Below are 24,142 nucleotides of genomic sequence, written 5' to 3'. Positions count from 1 at the left end.
CCTTCGCCTGCCCTCCCCTGGCGCTGCCGAGAGAGGCAGGAGCGCGGGAGCCGTGGCGGCCAGACCGCGCCGGGGCAGCTACCGCCCCTCGGCCCCGCCTCAAAGCGCGCGCCCTGGCGGCCACGCCCCCTCCCTCGCGGCGCGGGCGGCCAGAAGACGAGGAGGAGCTGAAGCAGGAGGAGGAGGAGGAGGACAAGGGCTGCCGCCTGCCCCGCTGCCTGCCGGGGCCGGGCTCGCAGGGCGCCGTGTCCCGCCCCCGCCCCGCCTCCTCTGCCTCCGGCGTGGGGAGCCGGGCTGAGGCGGAGAGGGGCGGCAGAGAGGCTGGCAGCTGGGCTCGGTTTCCTGCTCAGTGGGCGTCAGCCGGGCCTCGGCGGGCCCCGCCCCCGCTGCCACTCGCCCTCCCTCCGCCTCGCAGCTCTGCCGGCCCGCAGCTGTCACTCAAGGCGGCGGGCTGAGGCCGGCGGCGGCGGGCGGAGAGAAAGGCAGCTACGCCACAGCCAGCGGCGGCCATTCGTGGAAAAATAGGCCGTCCTGCTCCTCCCAGCTCGGGCTGCGACCGGCCTTCTCCCCGCTACCCCCCACCCCACCCTCCGCCTCCTCCTCCTCCTTCTCCTCCCCCCTAGAGCGGCGCCTCAGCGGGGCATTAATGCGGGATGAGCGGTATGTAACCCCCTCCCTCTCTCCCTCCTGTGCACACCCCTCCCTCCCTCTGCTCCTCCCTCCACCCTTCATCCCCCCTCTATCCCGCCCTCACTGGATTACCCCTTTTCTTCTCTGCTTCTCCCCCTTCCTACCCTGCTCTTCTCTTGCTGCCCCCTCCACCCATCTGTGCTGCTTCCTCTATGCCCCTTTCTTCTCTTCCTCCCTGCCAGCCCCTCCGACTTGCCTCCTTCCGTACCTCCCTCCTCCATTCCCCCTTTCTTCGCTAACCCTCCCTCCTGTGCACATCCCTCCCTCCTTCATTTCTCTTTTCCTCCCTCTTTCCCTCCCATGCACAACCCTCCTCCTGCCCCCTAAAGCATCGACGGCCACTGAGTGGCCCGTCGATGCTTTAGGGGGCAGGAGGAGGAGGAGGGTTGTGGGTGGTTTTTTCCTGCTGTCTCTGGGAGAGGAAACCAAACCTCCCCTTTCTGGGTGTTAACTCTCCAGCCCCCATGGGTTGGGTTTCAAACCACGTTTCTTAGGAGTCGTTCTTTTGTAATAATAATTTGCACTGTTGTTTTTATGAAGAGGTAAAGGCGACAAGCTGGGAACCAAAAGGGATCTGTTCGTAGGCTTTGTTACTGTGCAATGAAGGTGAATATTAACCTGTTACACTTGATATTTTCGCAGATCAAAAGAAGGAGGAAACTATGCCCACAGAGGGAGAGAAATCTCCCGAGGCAGAGAATAACAACAATAATAATAAAAAAGGGAAAACTGGAGGATCACAGGTAAAGCACACACACTGAAATAGGGAAGTGCCCAAACTATTAGCATTTAAAATTAAATGCTCAGCTAAGAGCCTTTCCTTCTCAGAGCATCTTTCTTTGGGTTGGATGAAGCATAGTTGCTTAGGTGCAACATTTTGACTGGCTGAATTTGGAGGAGGAGGGAGTGTTTGTTATATTTTGCAGTGATCAGCTGCTTTCCATTTTCTTTGTTTTAGGGTTTAAAAAAAAAACAAACAACTAAATTGAGGATGTGGTTGAGGTCCTGCCTGTCACATACAAATTGATCATTGAGGGCTTTAAATGTAAAAAATTACTTATAGAAATACATACTTCCTTATTCAGTGCTAGATTGTTGCTGTCAATGCAGAAGCACTTTTTTTTTTAATTCTAGCTTCCTGTGTAAACCTTAGTGCTCGGTTCATACTCTTGCTCATCTGAATTTGTTCTGTTTTCTCTCTTTATGGGTAGGATTCTCAGCCTTCACCTCTTGCTTTGCTAGCAGCCACTTGCAGCAAAATAGGAACCCCCGGTGAGAATCAAGGAACTGGCCAGCAGCAGATTATTATAGATCCAAATCAAGGTTTGGTGCACTTCAGAATCAGCCACAGCAGTTAGAATTGGTAACAACTCAGCTTGCTGGCAATGCTTGGCAGCTTGTTGCTGCTGCTCCTTCTGCTTCAAAAGAGAATAATGTTGCTCAACAAGGGTCTTCTGTTGCTTCAAATGCATCAAGTCCCACCAACAGTAACAATGGAAGTACATCTCCTTCAAAAACCAAATCAAGCAATCTTCTTCAACAACTCCTGGACAGTTCCAAGTCATTCAAGTACAGAATCCAAGTGGCGGTGTCCAGTATCAAGTGATCCCACAGATTCAAACAACAGAAGGTCAACAACTGCAAATCAACCCATCAAATGCTACTGGTCTACAAGACATACAGGGTCAAATTCAGCTTATTCCTTCAGGGACTAATCAAGCTATCCTCAACACCTGCAAATAGGACAGCTTCGGGAATGTTATGCTCAAAATCTAGCAAATCAGACAGTTCCAGTCCAGATTAGGCCTGGTGTTTCCATACCGCTGCAACTGCAAACTATTCCTGGTGCACAGGCACAGTTGTTACACAACCTTACATATAAACATTGGTGGGGTACCTCTAGCGTTGCCTGTGATAAACAGTGTAGCAGCTGGAGGAAGTTCAGGTCAGGTTGGCCAGTTCTACCGAGAGTGGAGTTTCCAATTGGAAATCAGCTAACATCTACACCTGTCACTTCTGCTTCTGTTACTACAATGCCAGAGTCTCCTTCCTCATCTTCCACCCCCTACGACCACTGCCTCAACATCTCTAACTAGCAGTGACAACGCTGGTAAGCTCTGCAGAACAGGCCAATACACAAGTACAGCAGGTAGCAGTTCAGAGCTAACGACTGAAGAACCTCAGACAACAGCTACAGACTCCGAAGCACAGAGTTCCAGTCAGCTTCAGTCCAATGGACTACAGAATGTCCAGGATCAGTCAGGTTCTCTTCAACAGGTCCAAATTGTAGGTCAACCTATTCTGCAGCAGATACAGATCCAGCAACCTCAGCAGCAGATTATTCAGGCCATTCCTCCACAGTCATTTCAGCTCCAGTCAGGGCAGACTATACAGACCATCCAGCAGCAGCCTTTGCAGAACGTTCAACTGCAAGCAGTGAGTCCAACTCAGGTGCTCATCAGGGCTCCAACTTTAACACCATCAGGGCAGATCAGTTGGCAAACTGTACAGGTTCAGAATCTGCAAAGCCTTTCAAATCTTCAAGTTCAAAATGCTGGGTTACCCCAGCAGCTAACCATTACTCTGTGTCTTCAAAGTGGTGGCACAACCATTGCACAGATTGCACCAGTGGCTGTTGCTGGTACACCCATCACTCTCAATGCTGCCCAGCTTGCTTCAGTACCTAATCTTCAAACAGTAAGTGTTGCCAACCTGAGTGCTGCAGGTGTTCAAGTTCAAGGAGTTCCTGTTACCATTACCAGCGTTGCAGGTGAGTGGACTGACACAGTTTTGGGTTTGGTTTTGTATGTGTGGGATTTCACTATGGTAGGAGTACCAGTTTTTAAGTGAATACTTTTCCAAGATTTTCTGTAATAAACAGGAGGCCCTTCACTATGCAGAAACACCTTATCATTATAATTCATATTTTATATTTGCATTAGAAGCTGGTGCTTCTCCTAAATATTGAGGTAATATTACTAGTTGTGTCAATTGACATGGAAGTGTTTGTGTTGATAAACTATTCTTAACTGATCTCATTCTCCATCTCATTAAAGACTTGTAGACTTTGGTAGTCATTGTGAGATTTGACTGTTAGAGTTCTGATTATTTAAAAGCCAACAAGCTTTTCCCAACCAGTCAATATAGTTCTTGACTCTGTGTGGAGGATGTAGGATGAGAATAATGACAGTATGTGTCCTGGATTATCTTGTCATGGTATGCTTTTGTATGGATCTATCTGTTGTATTCTGCATTAACTCCCAAAGTTCCCTTACAAGTTTGAGTGTGTGAAGAGAGTGAATGGCTAAGATGTGCTGCATGCAGCATTGTTTCTGTGACTTTTTTAAAGAGTAAAAGCAACTGGTAACAGTACCTCAGTACTTGCTAATGAATTTTTGTTATGTGTTACAAATGCCTGTTTGGTTATACAGCCCATGGGAAGGGAGCTATTAAAAGGCTCTAGGCTGGATAACAGAGCTAATTCTGGAGTAAATCCTGTGCAGAGGTCCTCTGCAGTGCTTCACAAGGCAACTCTGTGCAAAACTTGCAACTTCTAACATTTCAGATAAAACTTAATTTAGAGACTCTGCCTGTTTGATAAACTCTTACATAAGCTTGGGTTTATTTCATGCAAGTTAAAGTCCCCTGTTGTAGTAGTTACAATAAACTCTTGTCTCACTGTCAGCCTGACTGTAGGCAGCTTTTTAGTGTAAAACTGTGAGGAAAAAAAAACATGTTTAAACATCTAGTCTGCATAAACAAATGTTATTATCATGTTTGACTCAGTCTGCTTTTCACAGTCCATAAGCTAAGATGAGAAGTGTTTAACTGGGCAAAGGATTGCTCCTTTTAATTGGGACATTTATGAAGAGACTAAACACAGTCTGGTGATAAGACATTGGCCATTAGAAGAATTTCATCTGCTATGTACACTTTGGCAGTTGACAGCATGTTGGAATACCAAGAGCTGGGTTGGATGCACTAAACCTGACTTAAGGAGCGTTACAGCAACATTAATCTGGGCAATCAAAATCCTGACCCTGTGTCTGTATTCTTCAAAAAGAAGTGGATTGTCTGAGCTGACCAGCTGCTGTAGTATTTTGCTATTCAGTTTCCCTTGGGAACATTTTTTTTTTCCTTCATGGGAAGGTGCTGATTGGCTACTGCAGTTGAGTTCCCCACTTAAGTAGGATCTCTTTCTTAGGAAATGGATTTGGGAACAGCCTAAATTTTGGCATACAGGAAGAACATTCCTGCATGCCATTTTTTCCCTGCTTTCTGATGATACACCAACTATTTAATACACACTAATAGGTATTAGAAACAAAAGATTCGGAATATCACTTGATCAGTTCTGTTGCCTGCACCTCTGATTATGTTTACTGTCTTATGGAAAAAAAGGGATTGAGATTTGTAATTGAAGATGAAATGTGAATGAGTCACTGGAGCTTCTTGGAGAAGCAAGCTTCACTTGTTAACTAAAAGTAAGCTTTGTGACACTGAACTCGTTCCAATTTCTTCTTTTCTCCATCTTTCTCCTTTATTTGTTGGCGTGGCTTGTTTCGGGGTTTTTTTAGGAGGGGATTTGGGTTCTTTTTTTGCCTCTCTAAGATCGACCTTTTGGGTGTTTCAGCAGCACTTGTCACTGCTACTGCCATAGCAGTGCCCTTTTCTCTGTTCTTTGTCTCTAAGGTACTGTTTCTGTACCCAAGGCTTTGAGGCTACAGAGACAGAACAAAATTTGAGAATGTGAGAGCTTACCTATGAGAGAAGGAATAAGACAAAGAAGTATCTACTCTCCTGTTGAAACTTCCAGAATGCTACGCTTCAGAAATGGGAGACATGGTTAGCACAGGGAAGGAGATTGAAGAGTGCAGTCCTTAATGCTGGCTTCAAGCATTCAAGGGAAAGAAGGGTTATTGATATGGAAAATTATAAGCTTGCTAAAGTCCAGGCATTTGCTTGCCTCTTGTAAGGAATAAGCTGTCTTGATCAGGGCTATTAACTTTCTCAGATTTACTAGTTTATATTTGAAATGATTTTTGCTCTCATTGTTGCAGGGAGACCTTTTAAAGATGTATCCCCCTTGGTCACCTCAGCATCTTCAGTTATCAATTCCTTTCTTTTTCTGCAGCACATCAGCTTGTCCGTGTGAATTCTTGTACATCAGTTGATCTCTCTAGAAGTAGATTTTTTGCTACAAATGAGCAGTAGGTGTTAAGAAATGAGCCATATGGAGCATGTCTGGAAAGTGTGAGGGAGAAGGATGAGTGAAGGACTCATCCCATGCATTGATTCAGGTGCTCTAACTTTGTTAAAGAAAAAAATATTGTATTGGCCTTCAAGATGAACAAACTGATCAAGCTAGCCAAGTTTCAGGGGGAAATAGGAAATCACAATAAGTACTTGAAATAACTTATTGTGATTCTTTTGTTTGTGTTGTAGTTTCTGTTACATGAACATTTCTTGCTTGCTTATTTCCTAGCTGTCTCTGCAGTGGGGTTAATTTAGGTACTGTCTCTTTTTCAATAGTAAATGAAGTAGTAAAGCATTAGAATTCTAAATTGTTGCCTGCAAATAGCAAACATTCTTATTGTAAAAGTATGGAGGTGTTAACTGCAGAATGGTTTTGGGGATATCTTTTTTTATGAGACAAATTTCATATTGGGGAGAAAAATACTAAAATCCTCAAGTAAATATTATATTTTAGTGTGCTTTCTCATAGTTTCTGTTATTCAAAGTCTCTACTCTCAAGGCAGCAAGATGAGTAAGTACGTTTGGAGGTTTTTGTTGTCTATCACTTAAGAGTTCAAATGTTGCTCATGGTAAGTATCACACTTTGAGCCATATGTTTTTTGTGGTCAAAAAGCAGGGCAAAAATGAGAAGTTCTCACATCTTTTAATTCTCTGGCTGGAGGGAAACTCATTAATCTATAAATGAAAATTACTTTTTTTTTTACTGGGAGAGTGGCTGAGGACTGATACAAAGTTACCCAGAGATGTTGTGGATCCCATCTTTGGTGATATTCAAAAGTTGTCTGGATGTGGTCTGCACAACCTTCTGTAGTGTTTGGACTTGATGACTTCAGGGGTCCTTTCCAGTCTACTCCAATCTGATTCTGTGAAATTTTACTGAGAAGATACTGTGTCCATCAAAGGAGTCATTAAATGTGTCAGAAGAAAGCTAGATGGGAAGATAAAAAAAATAAGTACCTGAGCCTTAAAACAGATCTTAGACATTTAAATAAGAACTAACTAACTTTTATGTAGATGGACTACATAAAAGCAACTGAGTTTACTTGAATGTGCCAGGTTCTGCAAATACTGCCTTGCTGTGAGATCAGTACCTGGCATAGTCTTTAAATTAGCTAGTTCTGTACAAAGTGAACCACATTTCTTACGTGCTGTGTAAATTGTTGTTGTTCTGTAATGATTCCCCTGTGGAACAAGATAACTTTAATGTTAATAAGGTGGTGACTTCCTGAATTAGCACATATGAGCTTGGGAGAAGCAGGTACTGCACAGTTCTCTTGCCTTTTTCAAGGTTTCTGCTGTGATAGCTGTAGATGTGTCTGTCCCCACAGCTCTCTTCCCTTCTTAAAATGTCTTCTGCCTCTTTTAAAGCTTATTTTCAGGCCCTTTTATTTGTCTAGATATGCTAATTAACAATATAAGTGACTATGTGGAAGGAACCTAGTTTGGTACCTGATGATTCTAAGAAAAAATAGTTCAAAAATTTGTTTCTGTTTTTTGTGAGCTAAGTTGTTTTTGTCCCTCAGCATATTGAACATGGAGTGTGTTGTTTTAGGAATAGCATGGAATATGATTATTTGTGGATGCAGAAGAGTATTGAGGTGACGCCAAAACAGATCAGTCTGTTATGAAATCGCTGAGAATGATGGATTTCCCCATAGAGTTTTGTGTTCTGCCAGTAACGTTTCTTTCACTGGAACCTTCAGAAGAGTTCTCCAGCTTTTTCTGAAGTTACTGGGTTTTTGCTGGCAATAGGGATCAGGTGATTGCGTCGGTGAGATACCTGCCCTTCTTTAAAACCCAACTACCCAAGTAATAGATAAGACTTCTCTATTATTGAACATCTCTAAATAATTTTGTTATATGATGATGAAGATTTTCATCCCATACAAGAGTGTATAAGACACCTTGTTTTAAAACAGTGAAAAATATTACTTGTATTTTATGTGTATTTAATTCAAGCTTTATTAGTTGAGTTAGGCAACCAGTCACCAGATTCCATGAACCTTGCACCTCAAGTTCAAGCATTTTGTTTAAGATGAGTGGGTGCTCGTCGGTCTGAATTATGCGGAATTTGGAATCCATCCACTGAAATAAACGGAATGACTTATTCAGTGGAAATGTCCTGTTGCCTGGCAATACTGGAACTGGAGAGATTTAAAGTCGTCTTCAGGATGTGCTGTGGACTCTAGAACATTTATTCTATGTGAATGGGACGCCAATATTGGTGTTATTACTGGGGCACTTTGAAAACATAATGAACCTTACCATTCTGTTTTCATACTCTTCTAGTAATGTCAGTTACTAAGGTACACTCTTGCCTCTGAGCAGCTATTTTCATTGTTGCTATTGGTAGTTATTACAATTGCTCAGTACCTTCAGGTCTCCTTTGCTTTCTTGAGCCTTTTCTCATTCATGTGTATCCAACTTCAACCTGTCTTAAGGCTTTCCTTAATTATTAACTCTTCTGTGTGACAGTCACTAGTTTTCTGGCTTGCTGTTAGAAGACAGAAGGCACTGTTTAGATATTGCTATCGTTCTAGCTTTGAACTTTCGTGCTAGGAGTTTGAAACATCTCTGAAATTCTTTGACAGGAAATAATATGCATGTAGCTCAGGAATAGTTATTGGAAAAAGGAAAACATTCCATATGTTTTTAGAAAGGGGGAACTACCATAAGTCATTCACTTCTGTGCTGCTAAGATCACAGAACAGATCCCTCTGGAAGCCATGTCAAAACAGATGGGTGACAAAGGTGATTAGAGACAGCCAACATGGCTTCAGAAAGGGGAATCATGCCTGACTAATCTGGTGGCCTTCTCCAATGTAGTAACCATGCTGGTGGGTAAGGGAAGAGCAGCCAATTATCATCTACCATCGCTTTCATAAGACCTTTGACGTGGTCTCACAAAGCAGCCTTGCAGAGGTACAGAATTTATCAGTGTGGCTCAGTCTCCAAATAGAGATCAGTAATCAGTGTATTCCATAGGAGTCTGTACAGGGACCAGTGCTGTTCAGTAGCTTTATTAATGACACAGAGATGCTGACCACACCTTCAGCAAGTTTGATGACACCAAGCTGAGTGTTTCAGCTTCTGTACTTGAGGGAAGGGATGCCCAGAGGGACTTGGACAAGCTCGAGAGGTGTGTCAGTGCAAAACTCAAAAAGTTCAACAAGGTCAAGTGCAAGGTCCTGCAACTGTGTTGGGGCAATCTCCAATATTGATACAAACTGATGAATGGATTGTGAGCAGCCCAGAGAGAAAGTCTTGGGGATGTTGGTAGATGAAAAATGGTACACCAGCTGACAATGTGCACTTGCATCCTGGAAAGTCAATTGAATCCTGGGCTGCATAAAAAGAAGCAAGGCCAGCAAGTAGAGGTTGATGATTCTGCCCTTCTGCTCTTGTGAGACCTCATCTGTAGTCCTGTGTCCAGTTCTGGGGTCTCTGGTAAAAGACAGATATAGGCCTCTTAGAGTGGGTCTGGAGGAGGGCTGTCAAGATAATCAAAGGGCTGGAACACCTCTCTGATGAGAAAAGGCTGAGAGTTGGGGTTGCTTAGATTGGAGAAGAGAAGATTGTGGGGGACCTTACTGCAGCCCTTCCATTACACAAAGGGAACTTGTAAGAGAGATCAGAAGGGACTTTTTACCAAGGCTTGCCTGTAGTCACAGGACAAGGTGCTGAGAAAGAGGAGGTTTGGATTGAAGGACAAATGCATTTGCTATGAAGGTGATCAGTTGTTAGAACAGGTTGCCTAATGAAGTTGTGGATGTCCCCTCCCTGAAAGTGTTCAAGGCCAGGTTGGAAGGGGCTTTTAACAATCTGATCCAGTAGGTGTCCCTTCCTATGGCAGGGGAGTTGGAACTAGACAATCTTTAAGGTAGCTTCTAACCCATGCTGGCTTTATGAATATGAAAGTCAAAGGTTTCTGACCCTGTCTAGTGATGAATGAATGTGATGCATACAAGAGTATGCTGAGATACCCTTCCCACCATTCAGTCATCTGCAGCTCAGGTCTTGAGCAAGAAATGGCATTTAAACTTTGTTTTCAGTAGTTAGAAATCCTTGATGGATTTATTTTCTTCTCTGAATTTCTTGTTTTGTTATTTTTTGGCTGTGCACTATTTTTACATGTTCAGTACTTGTCTGCAGTAATGGTCTTAATTTTTATACAAGACACATTTTAATGTTCTCAAACTCCTGCACTGTGAAAAAAACTAAGCTGATTCACATTTAAACTACTCATAGTCTTCTGCTATCTCTGTCATATATACTAGTTGTTGAGGGAGGGGAAGGTATTTATTCTGAAGTCCTAAAATATGATACTGGTGTTGTTGAAAGAAGAGAAAAAGGCATTTTCATGACAACATGTGACCTGTGGGTCTCCTTGCTTGTGTCCAGAAGCAGAACTTAGTGAGTTGTGTAGCTAGGAAATGAGGGATTCCTGTAGGTGGTTACAAGGTGAAAAGGGTTTAAAAATAACTGTAGTATATACAAGCAAAGTGGCAAACGTAAATACTAAGAGTGGAAGTCAAATGAGTTGAAGGGCGATGGTTGCATGATTTACTTTGAATTTATTTTATTTTTAATTATTTAACACATCTGGTATGTCTCTGGATGTTCTTTTCAAGCAAGCTGCAGCAAACACCTTGAAAGAAACAAGCTGCAAGCTATGGAATCTGCATAAAAAGCTAAGTACAAAGAACTGAGCTATTTTCCACACAAATAAACAAAAACAAAAGAAAAAAACTGGATTTTTTTCCCTTATTTTTGTACTTCTGAGTGTGCTGCTTGGTATTGAGGGTGTTGTTGGGAGGAGTAGAGAAATTTGACATATTTTTGTCCAAAGTCATGAAGTCACTTAACAACTGTTCTCAGGTTGCCTTGTTGCAGAACTGAAATGCTCTAAATATTGTAGTGCTGCCATCCTTTTCAAATGTTTCAGAGTAATTATAGGAGAAGCATTCACTTTGCTAATGACAAAATTGCCTTAGTTGTGGGATTTTCCTAAACTGAAATTCAAAATAGTGGCAGAAACAGTTTAACAGAAAACTATGCTGATGAAAAACATTTACCTTTGTGATGGTAGCTTAAAAATAAAGTATTAATGTAGCGTCCCTCAACTTGATGCATAAGGAACATGCAATCTACTTTTTCAACTAGATTGCCTATGGAGAATAACCTGGTAAAAATGCCTCAGTAAAATAAGCCTTTTCATTCTGACCTGTGAGAGTAGCAAGGTGTGACTTCATCCTTACTTCTGGATAAAGTGTGTAGGAGAAGCATTTCAAGTATCAACTTTGCTCACAACTGTGAGGTGAGATAGACTTCTAATGAGCTGTTTCAGTGCTACTAACTTCAAGAATTAATAGTGAGTCCTTAAGTCTTTAAAGAGGAATATTAGTAGAACTGTATTTCCCTATTAGAGTGTGTGGTCTTATAAATGTTCCATCAGGATAGGTGCAGTCTGAGAATATTAGGTTTTGCCATCCCCCTCTCTCATTCTCTGTTGTCAAGAAACAGCATATGGAGCAGCAAATGAAATGGCTGAACCTTCTTGTTCAGAAAATGTTAAAACAAGCTAACTGAGTGATGCTGTACATCTTTCTCAGCCCTTTAGTTTTGGGATATTTTTTGTTTGTGGGGCTTTTTTTGGTGTTTTGTTGTTGTGGTGTGGTGGTTTGGTTTTTTTGTTTGTTTGGTTTTAAAGGGTGCTTACACCTGCAAATGTTGGTTCTTCCATTACCATCTGAGGACACAGCAGCAAGAAGCCTGTTTAAAATCTGATTTCAATAGCTTCCTCAGTGTAACTTAAAATTATGGAGTACTTAGCTTTGAATGGTTTTGGTACTGGTAGATAAGATAAATCGGTTCTTACTGGTTTAATAAAGCTTAATGGCAATGGTGGTTATTGAAAAGTCTAACTATATATGGAATGGGATGTCATGTTCTAAGGAGAATGTTAATTTCAAGTATAAATGTTATTATCAGAAAACTGTTTTCCAATGATCAGTGATTAAAATTTTAGCTAACAAAAGTTGTTTTATTTGTAAGCTGTAGCTTAGTGGCTTTGAAAGTAATCAGAGCTGCACAACCATGTCATTTTTAGATTAAATATTTTGCTCTTGTCATGACCTTTTCAACAAAACAGTATCTCTGGACATCTGCAGTCTCTTGAGAAACCACAGAATCGTTTTGGTTGGAAGAGACCTCTAAGATCAAGTTCAACCATTAAACTAGCACGGCCAAGTCACCACTAAAGCAAGCATGGCTACTACAAGTCTTTTAAATACCTCCGGGGATGATGACTCTACTACTTCCCTGGGCAGTCTGTTCCAATGCTTTACAACCCTTTCTGTGACAAAAAAATTCCTGATAGAAAACACACATCTCCTTTGGCACAACTTCAGGTTTACCTTAGTTCAGGGTATAATTAAATAGTTCTGTTGAGTTCTGTATGTATCTATCCTTCTGAGAGGAGTTGCCAGTGATGTTTAATACTACTGATAGTGGATAGAAGTCATATACCTGAATCAAGTGGTCATGGTAAGCCATGTTGTTCCAACATGCATATTTAGGCTTCATAGATTGACAGACTAGTATAGTTTTATTATAAAGAGAAAATGATCAGTTAATATCCTCCTGCTCCCCCCCTAAAAAACTTGAAATACATGTTAGCTACAAGTCTGACTTGCCCTTAATTATAGATTAGTTTAAAGTGATGATATCACTGCTTTCCCCTTGAGCAAAATATTGAAGTTTAAGAAATCTGGACCTTGATTTTCTTGTTTCTGTGGACATTTGGGAAGTAACTGATGGCGATATCAAGCTCTTATTTTTTTTCTGAGCTGGAAAGGAAGGTTAAACATATGGCGGCTTTAAAGGGATAGTAATGTTACAGAAGAGGATGGCAGAACATTTAGGAGTTTGGATCTTAAGAGATTTACATGGCCTTTCTTTTGTGATTCTACAATGTGTAACTTTGTTACAGTCTTCATCAGGCAAGAACTAAGGAAGTTACAGGTTTTATGTCTTTATTGAAGTAGTTTTCATATTGGTTATCTTATTTACCCATTGGCTGTTACAAAACCAAGGCTTGTTTAGTCCTACTGTCAAAAGTCTTTAAAAATGATTTATTATAGTTTATAGACTATAGTCACCTTGCCAGTGTTTTCAATTCCAAATGAATTCTCAAGTGCTATACAACTTTAGCTAGTTCTAAAGTCAATTGTCTTCCCTTCTGTTGACAGAATTCTGCATTTTCCAGGTGGGTGCCTGTTAACTAATCCCTCCTGCGCATAGAACCATATTTATATTTATCTTGATCAATATGAGGGTAGCATTTCATGTAGCCAGAATGTTTATTTCAAGGATATTTGTTAACCCTCTAGTCAAGTACAAAATACATAAGATAACAAAATTGTTGTTAAAAAAAAAAGGCAAACAACAACATAACAACAAAACACAACCAAGCCTGCGTCCCCCACTCCTACCCTCCAAAAAACCAAACCAAGTACTGAAAGTTGTCTTTCATTTTTTCTTGTCAGCTTCCTTCTGTCCTTCCAAGATGAGGCTATTACTATTTCCATGGTAATATAGATAAACTGAACTGAGATGCTAAAAACAAATTTCCTGCAACCAATATTTTAGTTTCCATATGGCCACAGCGTGCAAGGTTTTTGTTAGTTTGTCAGGTATTGAGCTCCTCTAGTCAGGCTGTGTAGAGCCTAACAGTCAACAAGTTTCCTTCTTGTCCTATCCCTATTTCAGAGTTAAGGGGAAGAGCTGGAAAACAGAACTGAGGCGCATTCTGTTGTGGGTATAAGATGCAGAAAAACCTGGGATTTGGGACAGGGTGATGAGGTAGAGGGAAATGTTTCATAAAAATAAACTTTAAATCCTCCATTTCTTACATCTGTTACTAACTTCCATGTAGTGCATCTGATGTCCTGCAGAACAGCTGGTGCTTGGCTTTTCAATTACTGACTTGATTTAAGGAGTCAGTATTCTTCTACAGGGAAGCATTCTTGAGTACTCATCCTAAATATGCTTCTTTTTTGGCTGTTTTTTCCAATGATAATGAAAATCATTTTTTTTTGCTGAACAGTCTCTCACCTTAGCAGTAGTATAAGTTATTTTTCTGATTCCAACTCCTTCTTTAGATTGCCTAATAAATTGATCATAGTTTCATTCCATCCAAAGCCACAGCATCCAGAACAACCAGAGTCATTGTCTTGCTTTGACTGAAACCTTTACTTGGTTGTGCAAAACTAAATTTTGTAGTACTGTAGCTCCATGGTTGATTTTTATACCATTTCTGTATAGTTCTTCCTCTATTGTATTTGTGGTAGCTCTTTCCTTTGTTTAATAAAGTAAGAAAGAGAAAACTGGATTTCAGTTTAATAAAAGATACTGCCAGCTGGGAAAACTTTTCAGTCTCAGAGTAATGAAGTGACTTCAGGTTATCCTAAAACACTGGAGTAAATCCTTATAGTTCCAAAAAGTCATTAAAGTAATTTCATGAAACTTTTGGGATGTTGTTTTGCCTTTGTGTTGCCATTAGGATTCTTGCACAAAAGGAAGAAAACTTCAAGTTTTTTAAGGTGCTTTAAAATTTTCAGATGTACTTTTTTACTGCTTTAAGTCTCATGCTTTAAAGTGTAGTATTTTGCACAGAAGTTAACCTTAATGATTATGCTATTCATTAGTTTTTGAACACACTGAGACATCTGATACAGGAAGCTTTGGGGCGAGAAAATAGGTTTGTACAAGTCTTGTCAAAATCAGCAACAGGCAAAAGATAGATACTTACTGCAGTGCCCCGATAGCAGGTAGAAAAGACAGATGTCTAGTTAATATTGCAGTTTGCACTAAAAAGTTTCTGCTTGTAGTAGCATCTGGACAAAATGCTGTGCTGTGATGACCTAACTGTCCTCTTCTAGTTGAGTGGATCCAGTTCCTCTCTCTATTCCAAACTGATCTCTGCAGAACACATGGGTCCCTTGCATCAGCCCTTGTATGCTTTCTGTTCTGGGGAGTTCTCCCCTTGTTTTTTTAATAAACCTCTGCTTCAGGGTAGGATAGAGGGCAAAATTGTGTACAATTCAGGTAGCAGTGAATCCCATTGTCTTCTATGTAAATACTGAAATGTGGTATTTTCACATACATTTAACTTTAAGGAACTATTTGCATTTCATTCTTTGTCATGAAACCTCCTTCCTAAGCGCTTTTGTTAGAAAAGTGATCTGAATAAATTATTGCCACAGGGTTTCCTTTCCATTTGAAAATACTGTCTATATCTTAAAGTTTTATCTATTATTATATAAAAATGTTCTGTAAATATTTTAAATTAACAATATATAAAAACAATTCCTTAAAAATTATCTCTATGTCCTTGTGTAGAAAGAATAATAGAGTAAAGAATGTTTGCAAGCTGACTGTACTTTGTTCACACAAGGGAGGGGGAGATGAGAAACTTCTTTTCTCCCATTGCTTTGCATCAGTAAGTTGTTGAATGGGTGGATTGCTGTATTAGCTCTGATGATTGTAGAGCTTTGGAATTCTGCAGAGTGTCATTAACTTAGCTGTTCTGTAGGAATGCACATTAAATTATGAACATCAGTTGCAACCTTCTCTTTTGCTTGTAGAATATGCAGCTGAACAATTTTTTTTTTTTTTTGCAACATTGGCCACTCTGGTTGCAGATATGTGCCTCAGATTTTACAGTACTGATAACTCAGACCTGACAGACAATGAAATGTAATGGAGTTGGTATCAGTTTTCACACTACCATTTTATTGTAACTCAATTCTGTAATTGACTGCATGTACGATAAAGTTCATTCATGGATGAGTTGAGTGATTCTTTTGTTAATCAGGACTGTTTCTCAATTTCAGGAAATCACTCTTAAAGAAATTTTGGGAACCTGAGAAAAAACTTTTATCTTCTGAATGTAAATGTGCGGTGTCTGCTTTGACAAATCATTTATAGTAACATAGATGATGTGAAGTGTGACTTCATTCCCTCATGTAATGGTTTGCTTAGACTTCTTAAATCTGTTTTGAAACATGTTACTCTTTGTGCTGGAAGATCTGATTGCAAGTGGTAAAGTGTAGTGATATAGGGTAGGGTGTCCCTGCCAGTGGCAGGGGGGTTGGAACTAGATGGTCCTTGTGGTCCCTTCCAACCCTGACTGATTCTATGATATTAGGTCTTGTGGTTTGGAGTGTGCCAGGAAGAAGCAATGTCAAGAGCTCTCAGGATTATAGCAGAATTTCTGGAAGGCTTTAAATGGTGCTTTAATGCCCCTAGCAAAGATCCATGTGGATTATTTTTAAGAGGTGTTTTTGTCTGTCTCAAAAGTGTCAGGAGATCGTTCTGTTCCTGTGTGGATAACATTGCTTCAGCCACCTGTTTTTAGAATAAGCAGGGTTTATTTTGAATAAAAATATAATTTACATTTAGAGTAAAGTTGATTTGAGAAATAATGAAACGCCTTTATCTTCCCTCAATAAATATAAAATGATGTAAAAGTTAAAGCCCTTACTAGAATCCACTATGGATCATTTGTAAAATGGATCAGTTTTGAAAAAATCCAAGTCCCATACAAGTCAAGACTAGAGCAGGCTTAATTTGAGATTTAGACCAGGATATGTTTGGTCAGTTGTTTCATGAAAATTTTCCTTCCAAAGCAAAGATTTTTCAGCAGCTCTGAAACACATTAATTTTACTCTCAACAAGAATAAAGCATTTAATGTTTAATAGCTTTAAACTGAGAAGAGATGCATTTCTATCCTGTATAGTTTGCTAGCTTGTCAAGATGCTCTTTCAAGAGTGCAAAACCAAAATTAAGTCCAGAAATTACACTTTGGAACATCCAATGTTTTCTGACTGTTATGTAAATCTCTTGCAAATAATATTTATCAGATATGTATGCTTCCTTCAGTTACTCTTTTAAGTCAAAATGTAGAGATTTGCTCATTGAATATTGTGGCCTGGATCTTTAAATAAGGTTTCTATGAAGACAGACTGAGAGAGTTAGGGCTGTTCAGTCTGGAGAATAGGCTCCAAGGAAACCTTCTTGTGACTTTCCAGTACCTGAAAGCAACCTACAGGAAGGCTGGTGAGGGACTTATTAGGATGTCAGGGAGTGATAGGACTAGGGGGAATGGATCCAAGCTAGAAGTGGGTAGATTCAGATTGGATGTTAGGAAGTTCTTCATGAGGATGGTGAGGGGTTGCCCAGGGAGGTGGTGGAAGCCACATCCCTGGTGGTCTTGAAGGCCAGGATTGATGTGACTCTGAGCACCCTGATCTAGTGTGAGGTATTCTTGCCCATGTCAGAGGAGTTGGAACTGGATCATCCTTGAGGTCTCTTCCAGCCCCGACAATTGTTTGATTCTATTTCTGTGGTATTTGGAGCATCAGAACCTTTTGTTCTGCATTTAATTAGTGTAGTCTAAGGGAAAGGAGTTTAAAATAACTTCATGAGATTAATTTAAAGAAGAAAATCAATATTCACATTAGAAAATGTAATAACTTCGTTAATGCTGTCTAAAGAAAAGTCATTTAATTACTCTTTAACTAAAGCCATATGGGTAATGTAATTGCCTGATCAACCTTACTTTTGACATTTTCTCTTTCCTATTTTTATTGTCGACTTTACAGTGAAAATTTCCACTCAAATATGTCACAGTGTTTATTAACTAGATTAAGTCAGCAACTCAGTAGTGATGTCCTGTACTCCTTGATAAGTGTGATCCTCACATGGGAAGGGGAAGAAAAGTTCAGAGCAGGTGATATGTGTGTCAGCAATGTTCTGAAGTATTACTAGACCTTCCTGTGGTTGTTTGTCTCATGGCTTAGAGACTAAAAGTTGGTTTCTATCTAATCAGCACAACAGACTGGATTTTTAGAAATGCTGAATGGGATTCCCCATAAGCATGGATTGATCAAATCCAGCAAGAGTTGTGTTGGCATTTAGCACTAGCACTAGTCATGGAGTCAAAAAAAGGAGTTGTCTGACTGGGTGTGCATCAATTTACATCTTACTTGGAAGGCCTTGGTCTAGCAGCTGGAATGAATGAAACTTTAATGTCTATTCAAGAAAATTAGAGGAAAGTGAAAATTGAGGGGAAATTATGCTGTTCAGCTGTGTTCTGACCGTAGAGCAGTTAAGTCTTAAGACTTTTTTGCTCAAATAGGGTTTGATGACATAGATGGAGTCATCTCTCTAACAGACAAATGGCAAAGGTTAACTTCTATTAATGTACTTGAAAACATAACTTGATAACAAAATTAGTGTAGGAGGCTGCAGTAGTTGTGGCCAGAATCTGTTACATCTTTATCTTTTGCAGTGACCATTCCTAGATTCATCATTTATCATGCTATTCTGTGAATTAACTGAGTTTGCATCTTGAGTATGTTTGAAAGGCAGAGAGCTAATCATGCTCTGTGCAAGATTACAAGCTGAAAAAGTTCTTCCTGTTAGTTTATTTACCTTTGGCTAACCAGAATCTGCAGCTGGTTTTCATCACAAGCAATCATGTTCTCTTGTTAAGCTGAGCATTAGATATAACCAAAATGATCAAGCCATTTGGACTGGCTGGATATTGATGGTGGCAATCAGTACTTCAGCAGCTTAACAGCTTGACAAGGAGATGCTTCTGGACTAGCTCTTTCTTTGGAAGCTATTCAGTCCTCTTTGCCACTGTTAGACCTGTTTGTATTTACACCAAATATATAGAATCCACTACTATTTGCATTTATTACAAAATATTCTCCTTAGCCTATTCTCCTTCAAGTATTCCTTTTGACTGTTTTTCTTTCTCAATGGAATATGGGAAATACATTTATTTCCAGTTGATTCTGAAAAGAAAGACTGTCTTTGCATATGGAGACTCTTCTTACACATATGGAGATTCTGCACTCAAGATTAAGCCTGTAATTATTTTTCAGTGGTTCCCTTCCTGCAAATACCAGCCTTTTAAAGAGATTTTGTTGTTGTTCTTTACTATTGTCTGTCCAACAGCTAGTGAAACTCAAAAGTTTTATCTCATCTGAGTTTGCGCCTCTATCTTTCCAGAGATCTTAAAGCTCTCAGCATCTGTCAATACTTGTGGTCTGGCTTAATAAAACAAGTAATTTAATGTTTTTTTTTTCATATCTAGGCAGAGCAGGTACAAGGTCCAGATGGACATCAAGAGTAGTAACTGGGAAATCTGGTTGATTCTTATGGTGAAAATAATTCTGGTATGGATTTAGGCACGTGACAGGTTTATCTGTTTCCTGTAGCCAACAGGACAATCAACTTACATTGGTGAGGTCCTCTGTATTTTCTGTTCTTTAGTCCTAACCTGTCATCATTTGGTAGTGGTGGTGGTTGTTTAGATTTCATCTGTGGCTGTTCGTGGTGGTGTAAGATAGCCAAGCATATATTGGTCCTCAGCAGCCATGTGAAGGGAGTAGTCATTATCCCTTGCTGTGTTCTGTATGAACTCGCTTGGTAGCTGCGCTTCAATGTTTCTTAGAAGTCTGTATCCCCATTGATGATGCCTGTTATAGAGGCTTGACAAGTTTGAACCTCATTTGAATCTCTTTGAATCATGTTACCTCCAGGGATTTTCTAAGGGTTTGAATTAATGCTTCAGTACTGAGCGCTTTCAAGTCTTAAAATATTGCAGGCTATTCTAAGCAAGTCTGGTTGGTCACTGCCCTCTCACTAACTAGCTGGTATTTCCTCTTCCTGTGAAGGCACTGAACTTTTTTAAGTCACAGCATCTAATGATACTTTGTCCTTTCCTGTTTACTGACAGACTGGCATGCAGTGTTGTCAGACTGTAGCTGGGAAGTCTGATCTCTGTATTAGATTTAGTTTGTCACCTTATTTTCTTAGACTGTATAGTACTAACTTTAAGCAAACATATATTACTCTGCTGCTCAGGAAACTACACTTCTTACTTACATTTGGAATTGTCTTTATTTTGCTTTGATGTCAGTCAATAATCCTGATTCCCTTGGATCAAGAAAACCAATGAGATCAATGATACTGAATTCTTAATTCATCAAGTCAGTCTTAGAATTCTGTCTGATTCAGGCAAGCTGCTTTCCAGGCTTCTTGAAAACGTGCTCTCTTCTGCAAAATAAAAGTCATGGAACATCTGAACTGAGAAGAGGCCTATAAGGATCAGAGTCCAGCTTCCCTGCTTCTTACAGGGCTACCTAAAACCTAGGAGTGGCATTCAGACGCTACATGAACTCTGATGAGCTTGGTGCTGTGACCACTTCCCTGAGAAGCCAGTTCCAGTGACAAACCACCCTCTCTGTGAAGAACCTTTAATGTCCAATCTGAACTTCCCCTGATGTCAGCTGCTTCATACCATTTCCATGTGTCATTTGCTGGTCACTAGAGACGAGAAAATCAACCACCTTTCCTTCTGCTTCTCCCCATCATGAGGAAGTTGTAGACTGCAATGAGTTCACTCAGTCATTCTTTTCTCCAAAATGAACAAACCAAGTGAACTCAGCTGCTTCTTTTTAAGTCTTGCCTTCCAAAGTCTTTCGTATGTCTTGGGTCACAACTCTAATATTTTTGAGTCCTTGCTTATAGTGATGTGCCTAAAAACTTCAGTACTCGAGACTGGGGCCAGGCGAATACGTAGCACAGGAGTCACCCTTCTTGACCAGCTAACTATGCTGTGCTTGACACACCCCAGAGCACAGCCAGAGCTTGTGGATTCTAAGGCACACTGTTGACTTGTAGTCCCATCAGTCCAATACCACCATATCTTTTCTGCAGGGCTACTCTCCAGCTACTTGTCCCTTAGTCTGTATGTATGACCAACACACCTTACCCCCATCCCTGGTGGAGAATCCCGTGGGAAAAAACAACCCAGCAAAGCTCTGGTATGCTAGCTTGTTCAAGTCTAGTCCTACAACATTTCTTTTCCTTTATGAAAGTTCCTTTGTGGCTCAATGCTGATTCCAGGACAGACTGTAGAAGTGGCTTATGACACATTGTCAACTTTTAAAATGAACTGAGTGTTAATCTTCTGAATGTAGATATGTTTTCAAAGTTTGAGACATCAACTGGCAATAGATTAACAATAATTTGGTGTAACATTTGTTGAGTGGGGTTTTCTCATTTACCTCAACTTTTAAAGACTTGTTACACTAATTCACATTTTTAGTGTCAGTCAGTAATTTGCAGTCTTGTACTGTTCTAATAACCCAGTTGCATTACACTGGCCATCTCTAAGCTAGCAGGCAAGTCCCATGGTAGTGCTTCAGGGAAATGGTTGGATTTATTCTTTTGTAGCTTCCCTGCACTTCAGGTGCATTTTTGTTCTGTAAAAGGTGTAAAGTTTATTTGTGCATCTTACTTATTGAAATAACTAATGAAAGGTACAAACACTTACCTGTTATACAGGGTCAACAGCAAGGGACAGATGGAGTAAAAGTACAGCAGGCCACAATAGCTCCTGTTACCGTAGCAGTAGGTGGCATTGCTATGCAGCAATTGGTGCTGTTAGTCCTGATCAGATAACACAAGTGCAACTGCAACAAGCTCAACAAGCTTCTGACCAGGAAGTGGCAACCTGGGCAAGGAGGTTGAGAAGAGTTGCCTGCTCATGTCCATAATTGCAGAGAGGAGAAGGAAGGTAAATGTAAATGTTATTCCAACTTGCCTCATGATTGCCTGTATTTTGAATGTTTTCTATTAGAAAGTGTGTGTAGATATTCTTCTTGGACAGGGGATTGCAATTGTTGCTATTAGCATGGAAATATTTTCCCTAGTAGCTAATGTAACATTTTAGACTGAATTACTTACCTTTTTTAATTTTACCCTTTTAGAGGGCACCAATGGAGCCAGGCAAAAAGAAACAACACATCTGCCATATGAAGGATGTGAAAAGTGTATGGCAAGACCTCTCATCTCCGAGCACACCTGCGCTGGGCATACCGGTGAAAGACCATTGTATGCAACTGGGATTTTTTGTGGCAAGCGATTTACGAGGGAGTGATGAGTTACAAAGGACACAGAAGAACCCACACAGGTTGGTCAGCCCTCTCTGTATGCATAGTACAGGCAAGTCTGGATCTTAATGGCCATGGTTAAAGAGTGATATTAAAGTTCTCACTAAAATGTAGAATATAGTAACTATAAAACAGAGGAAATTGTAGATTTCAGTTTTCATCAGTTTCAAGATGGCTGAGAGATGAAACCAATAAAATGAAAGCTGTTACAGATTGTACCTATGGTAGGAAAAGACCATAGACCACAGATTGCTGATGTACATTGGTAACGCTTGGTCTGAACTTTGGCACACCAGACATATAGGACTGGCCATGACCCAGTGTCATTGTATCCTTAGAGCCTTAAGAAATGTATTAACCTAGTTATTTATCAGATTTGGTCTTCTGGGGACGTTCCTGGCATTTTAAATGAGAAACTGAAAAGCAAGTTCTCTGAACAGTTCAGATTGGAAAGGTTGATTCTTAGAAACTGGAAAATGTGATCAACTTTCTTAAATATAGCCACCAGAAGGTGTGCCCCCCCTGTTTTACCAGCTGTGCCAACTTGTAGGCATGAGAAAACAGCACTTGAAGGTCTAAGAGCTGGTTAAATTTGAATAGTGACAGGACTGCTTAGTATGTTGAATTTATCTCTCTTGGCATAGAAGTTGTACATCCTCATGGAGCTTTGGCATTCCTGCTTCCAAATTCCCTTCTCATCACTACAGTCTAAATAACAAAAGTATACTTTAAAAATGCTATCAAGTCGTCTTCCAGGTCTTCTACCTCTCCTACTCTGTCAGGTTTATGGAAGTTTGGTGACCTGAAATTCAAACTTCTCATCAGACAGTGGCAGCATAGCAAATACTTGTTGAGAACATTTTAGTAGTGAAGATTAGTTTACCAAAAGCCTGCGACTGAACAGAACATATCTGGAAGCCAGACAGGTAGAGAAGAAAACACTGTATCCTTTTAAAACTGCTTCATAAAGACACTTTCTGTCAAAGAGAAAAGGGCCAAATTATCAGTCAGAGTTCGGTGCTATCTCTCTGTAACATTTTGGTTTTTTTCTTCTTTTAAAAAAGGTGAAAAGAGATTTGAGTGCCCAGAATTGTTCTAAAAGGTTCATGCGAAGTGACCACCTCTCAAAGCATGTCAAAACTCATCAGAACAAGAAGGGTGGTGGAACAGCCCTTGCTATTGTTACCTCAGAGCTGGACTCTTCAGTTACTGGAGGTTCTTGGTTCTCCAAGAATTGTCACTGTTGCTGCCATTTCTCAAGATTCAAACCCAGCAACCCCTAATGTCTCAACAAAACATGGAGAATTCTGAAAGGATCGTTTCTATGGACGCCTAGTGCTGCACTTAACGTTTACATACCTTTCAGGATATGGAAATGGGCTGGTGAAGTGGATTACAGAGCAGGAGGAAAACGCATTTTCAGTCATGACTTCTGTAAGTTTCCAGGTTGGAGGGTCGGCATGGGAAGTGTACACCAGTGCAACAAGACAAAAATCTCAAAAATACAAGCAGTGCAAATTGATGTACTGGATAAACAGCTGGGGGAATGGTATTTCCAACTCTGCTTATTTTAGTTCTATGTCTGTATATCATTTAATGATTTTAAATGAACTGTTGTGTGTGTGTTCCCCCCCCCCATTTTAGCATTGTGAGTGTTGATGTGTTTCTAAAATCAGATAATATCAGTGTAAACTAGGGTGGACCTTGAGGATAGGATTAAATATCGTTTGATGAAGATTACTTTGTCTCTAAAATAAATCTGTAATATTTTCATGAGAACATCTTTCCCCATATGACACAGCAAAACTGAATGCAGATCAAGCAATGGGGTAGGAATAGTTCAGGTTTTTTCTGAGTCCACAGAACATGTCAGTTGATTTGCCGTCTTTTCTCACGTTTTGGAATTGCTCAAACAGCAGCTGATGATGCACGATGCAAAGGTGGTTTGTTCTTAGGGTGAACCTCAGATGAATTTTGGCCACTACATTATAGTAGTGTGTATAAATGACAATCAGGTGAGTTCTAATTCCTCTCTTTGTTTGGGAGCTAAGGTTATGTAGACTTAGTGTATGCTGGTAGGAAAGATATTAACGTAAGATTCTACACAAGTATGGTGTCTGGTATGTAGGATGAAAAAACGAATACAGCAACTTTTTGTGTC

General features: G+C 40.3%; 2 protein-coding genes across 2 annotated transcripts in view; both read left to right on the top strand.

Annotated features, from left to right (window-relative positions):
* On the top strand, nucleotides 1-23,921 carry SP4 (Sp4 transcription factor). The gene is given in 21 exon segments (XM_064166978.1): nucleotides 1-660; nucleotides 1,333-1,433; nucleotides 1,902-2,019; nucleotides 2,022-2,219; nucleotides 2,222-2,449; nucleotides 2,452-2,555; nucleotides 2,557-2,649; nucleotides 2,651-2,674; nucleotides 2,676-2,753; nucleotides 2,755-3,453; nucleotides 15,055-15,060; nucleotides 21,374-21,452; nucleotides 21,455-21,605; nucleotides 21,801-21,854; nucleotides 21,856-21,901; nucleotides 21,903-21,962; nucleotides 21,964-21,981; nucleotides 21,983-22,001; nucleotides 23,046-23,071; nucleotides 23,073-23,192; nucleotides 23,194-23,921. Coding segments are annotated over 21 exon segments (2,328 nt in total). The 5' UTR covers nucleotides 1-653; the 3' UTR covers nucleotides 23,293-23,921.
* The window catches only part of LOC135187868 (uncharacterized), a 35,741-nt gene continuing 35,040 nt past the window's right edge, over nucleotides 23,442-24,142 (top strand). Inside the window, exon 1 of the mRNA XM_064166919.1 lies at nucleotides 23,442-23,530. Coding sequence (XP_064022989.1) covers nucleotides 23,442-23,530 — 89 coding nt within the window. The remainder of the gene's footprint in view (nucleotides 23,531-24,142) is intronic.

This window comes from Pogoniulus pusillus, chromosome 28 (assembly GCF_015220805.1).
Source record: "Pogoniulus pusillus isolate bPogPus1 chromosome 28, bPogPus1.pri, whole genome shotgun sequence".
In the NCBI taxonomy this organism is placed as follows: domain Eukaryota; kingdom Metazoa; phylum Chordata; class Aves; order Piciformes; family Lybiidae; genus Pogoniulus; species Pogoniulus pusillus.
The sequence above is the reverse complement of the archived record's forward strand: the minus strand, read 5'-3'. Positions and strand labels throughout refer to the sequence as shown.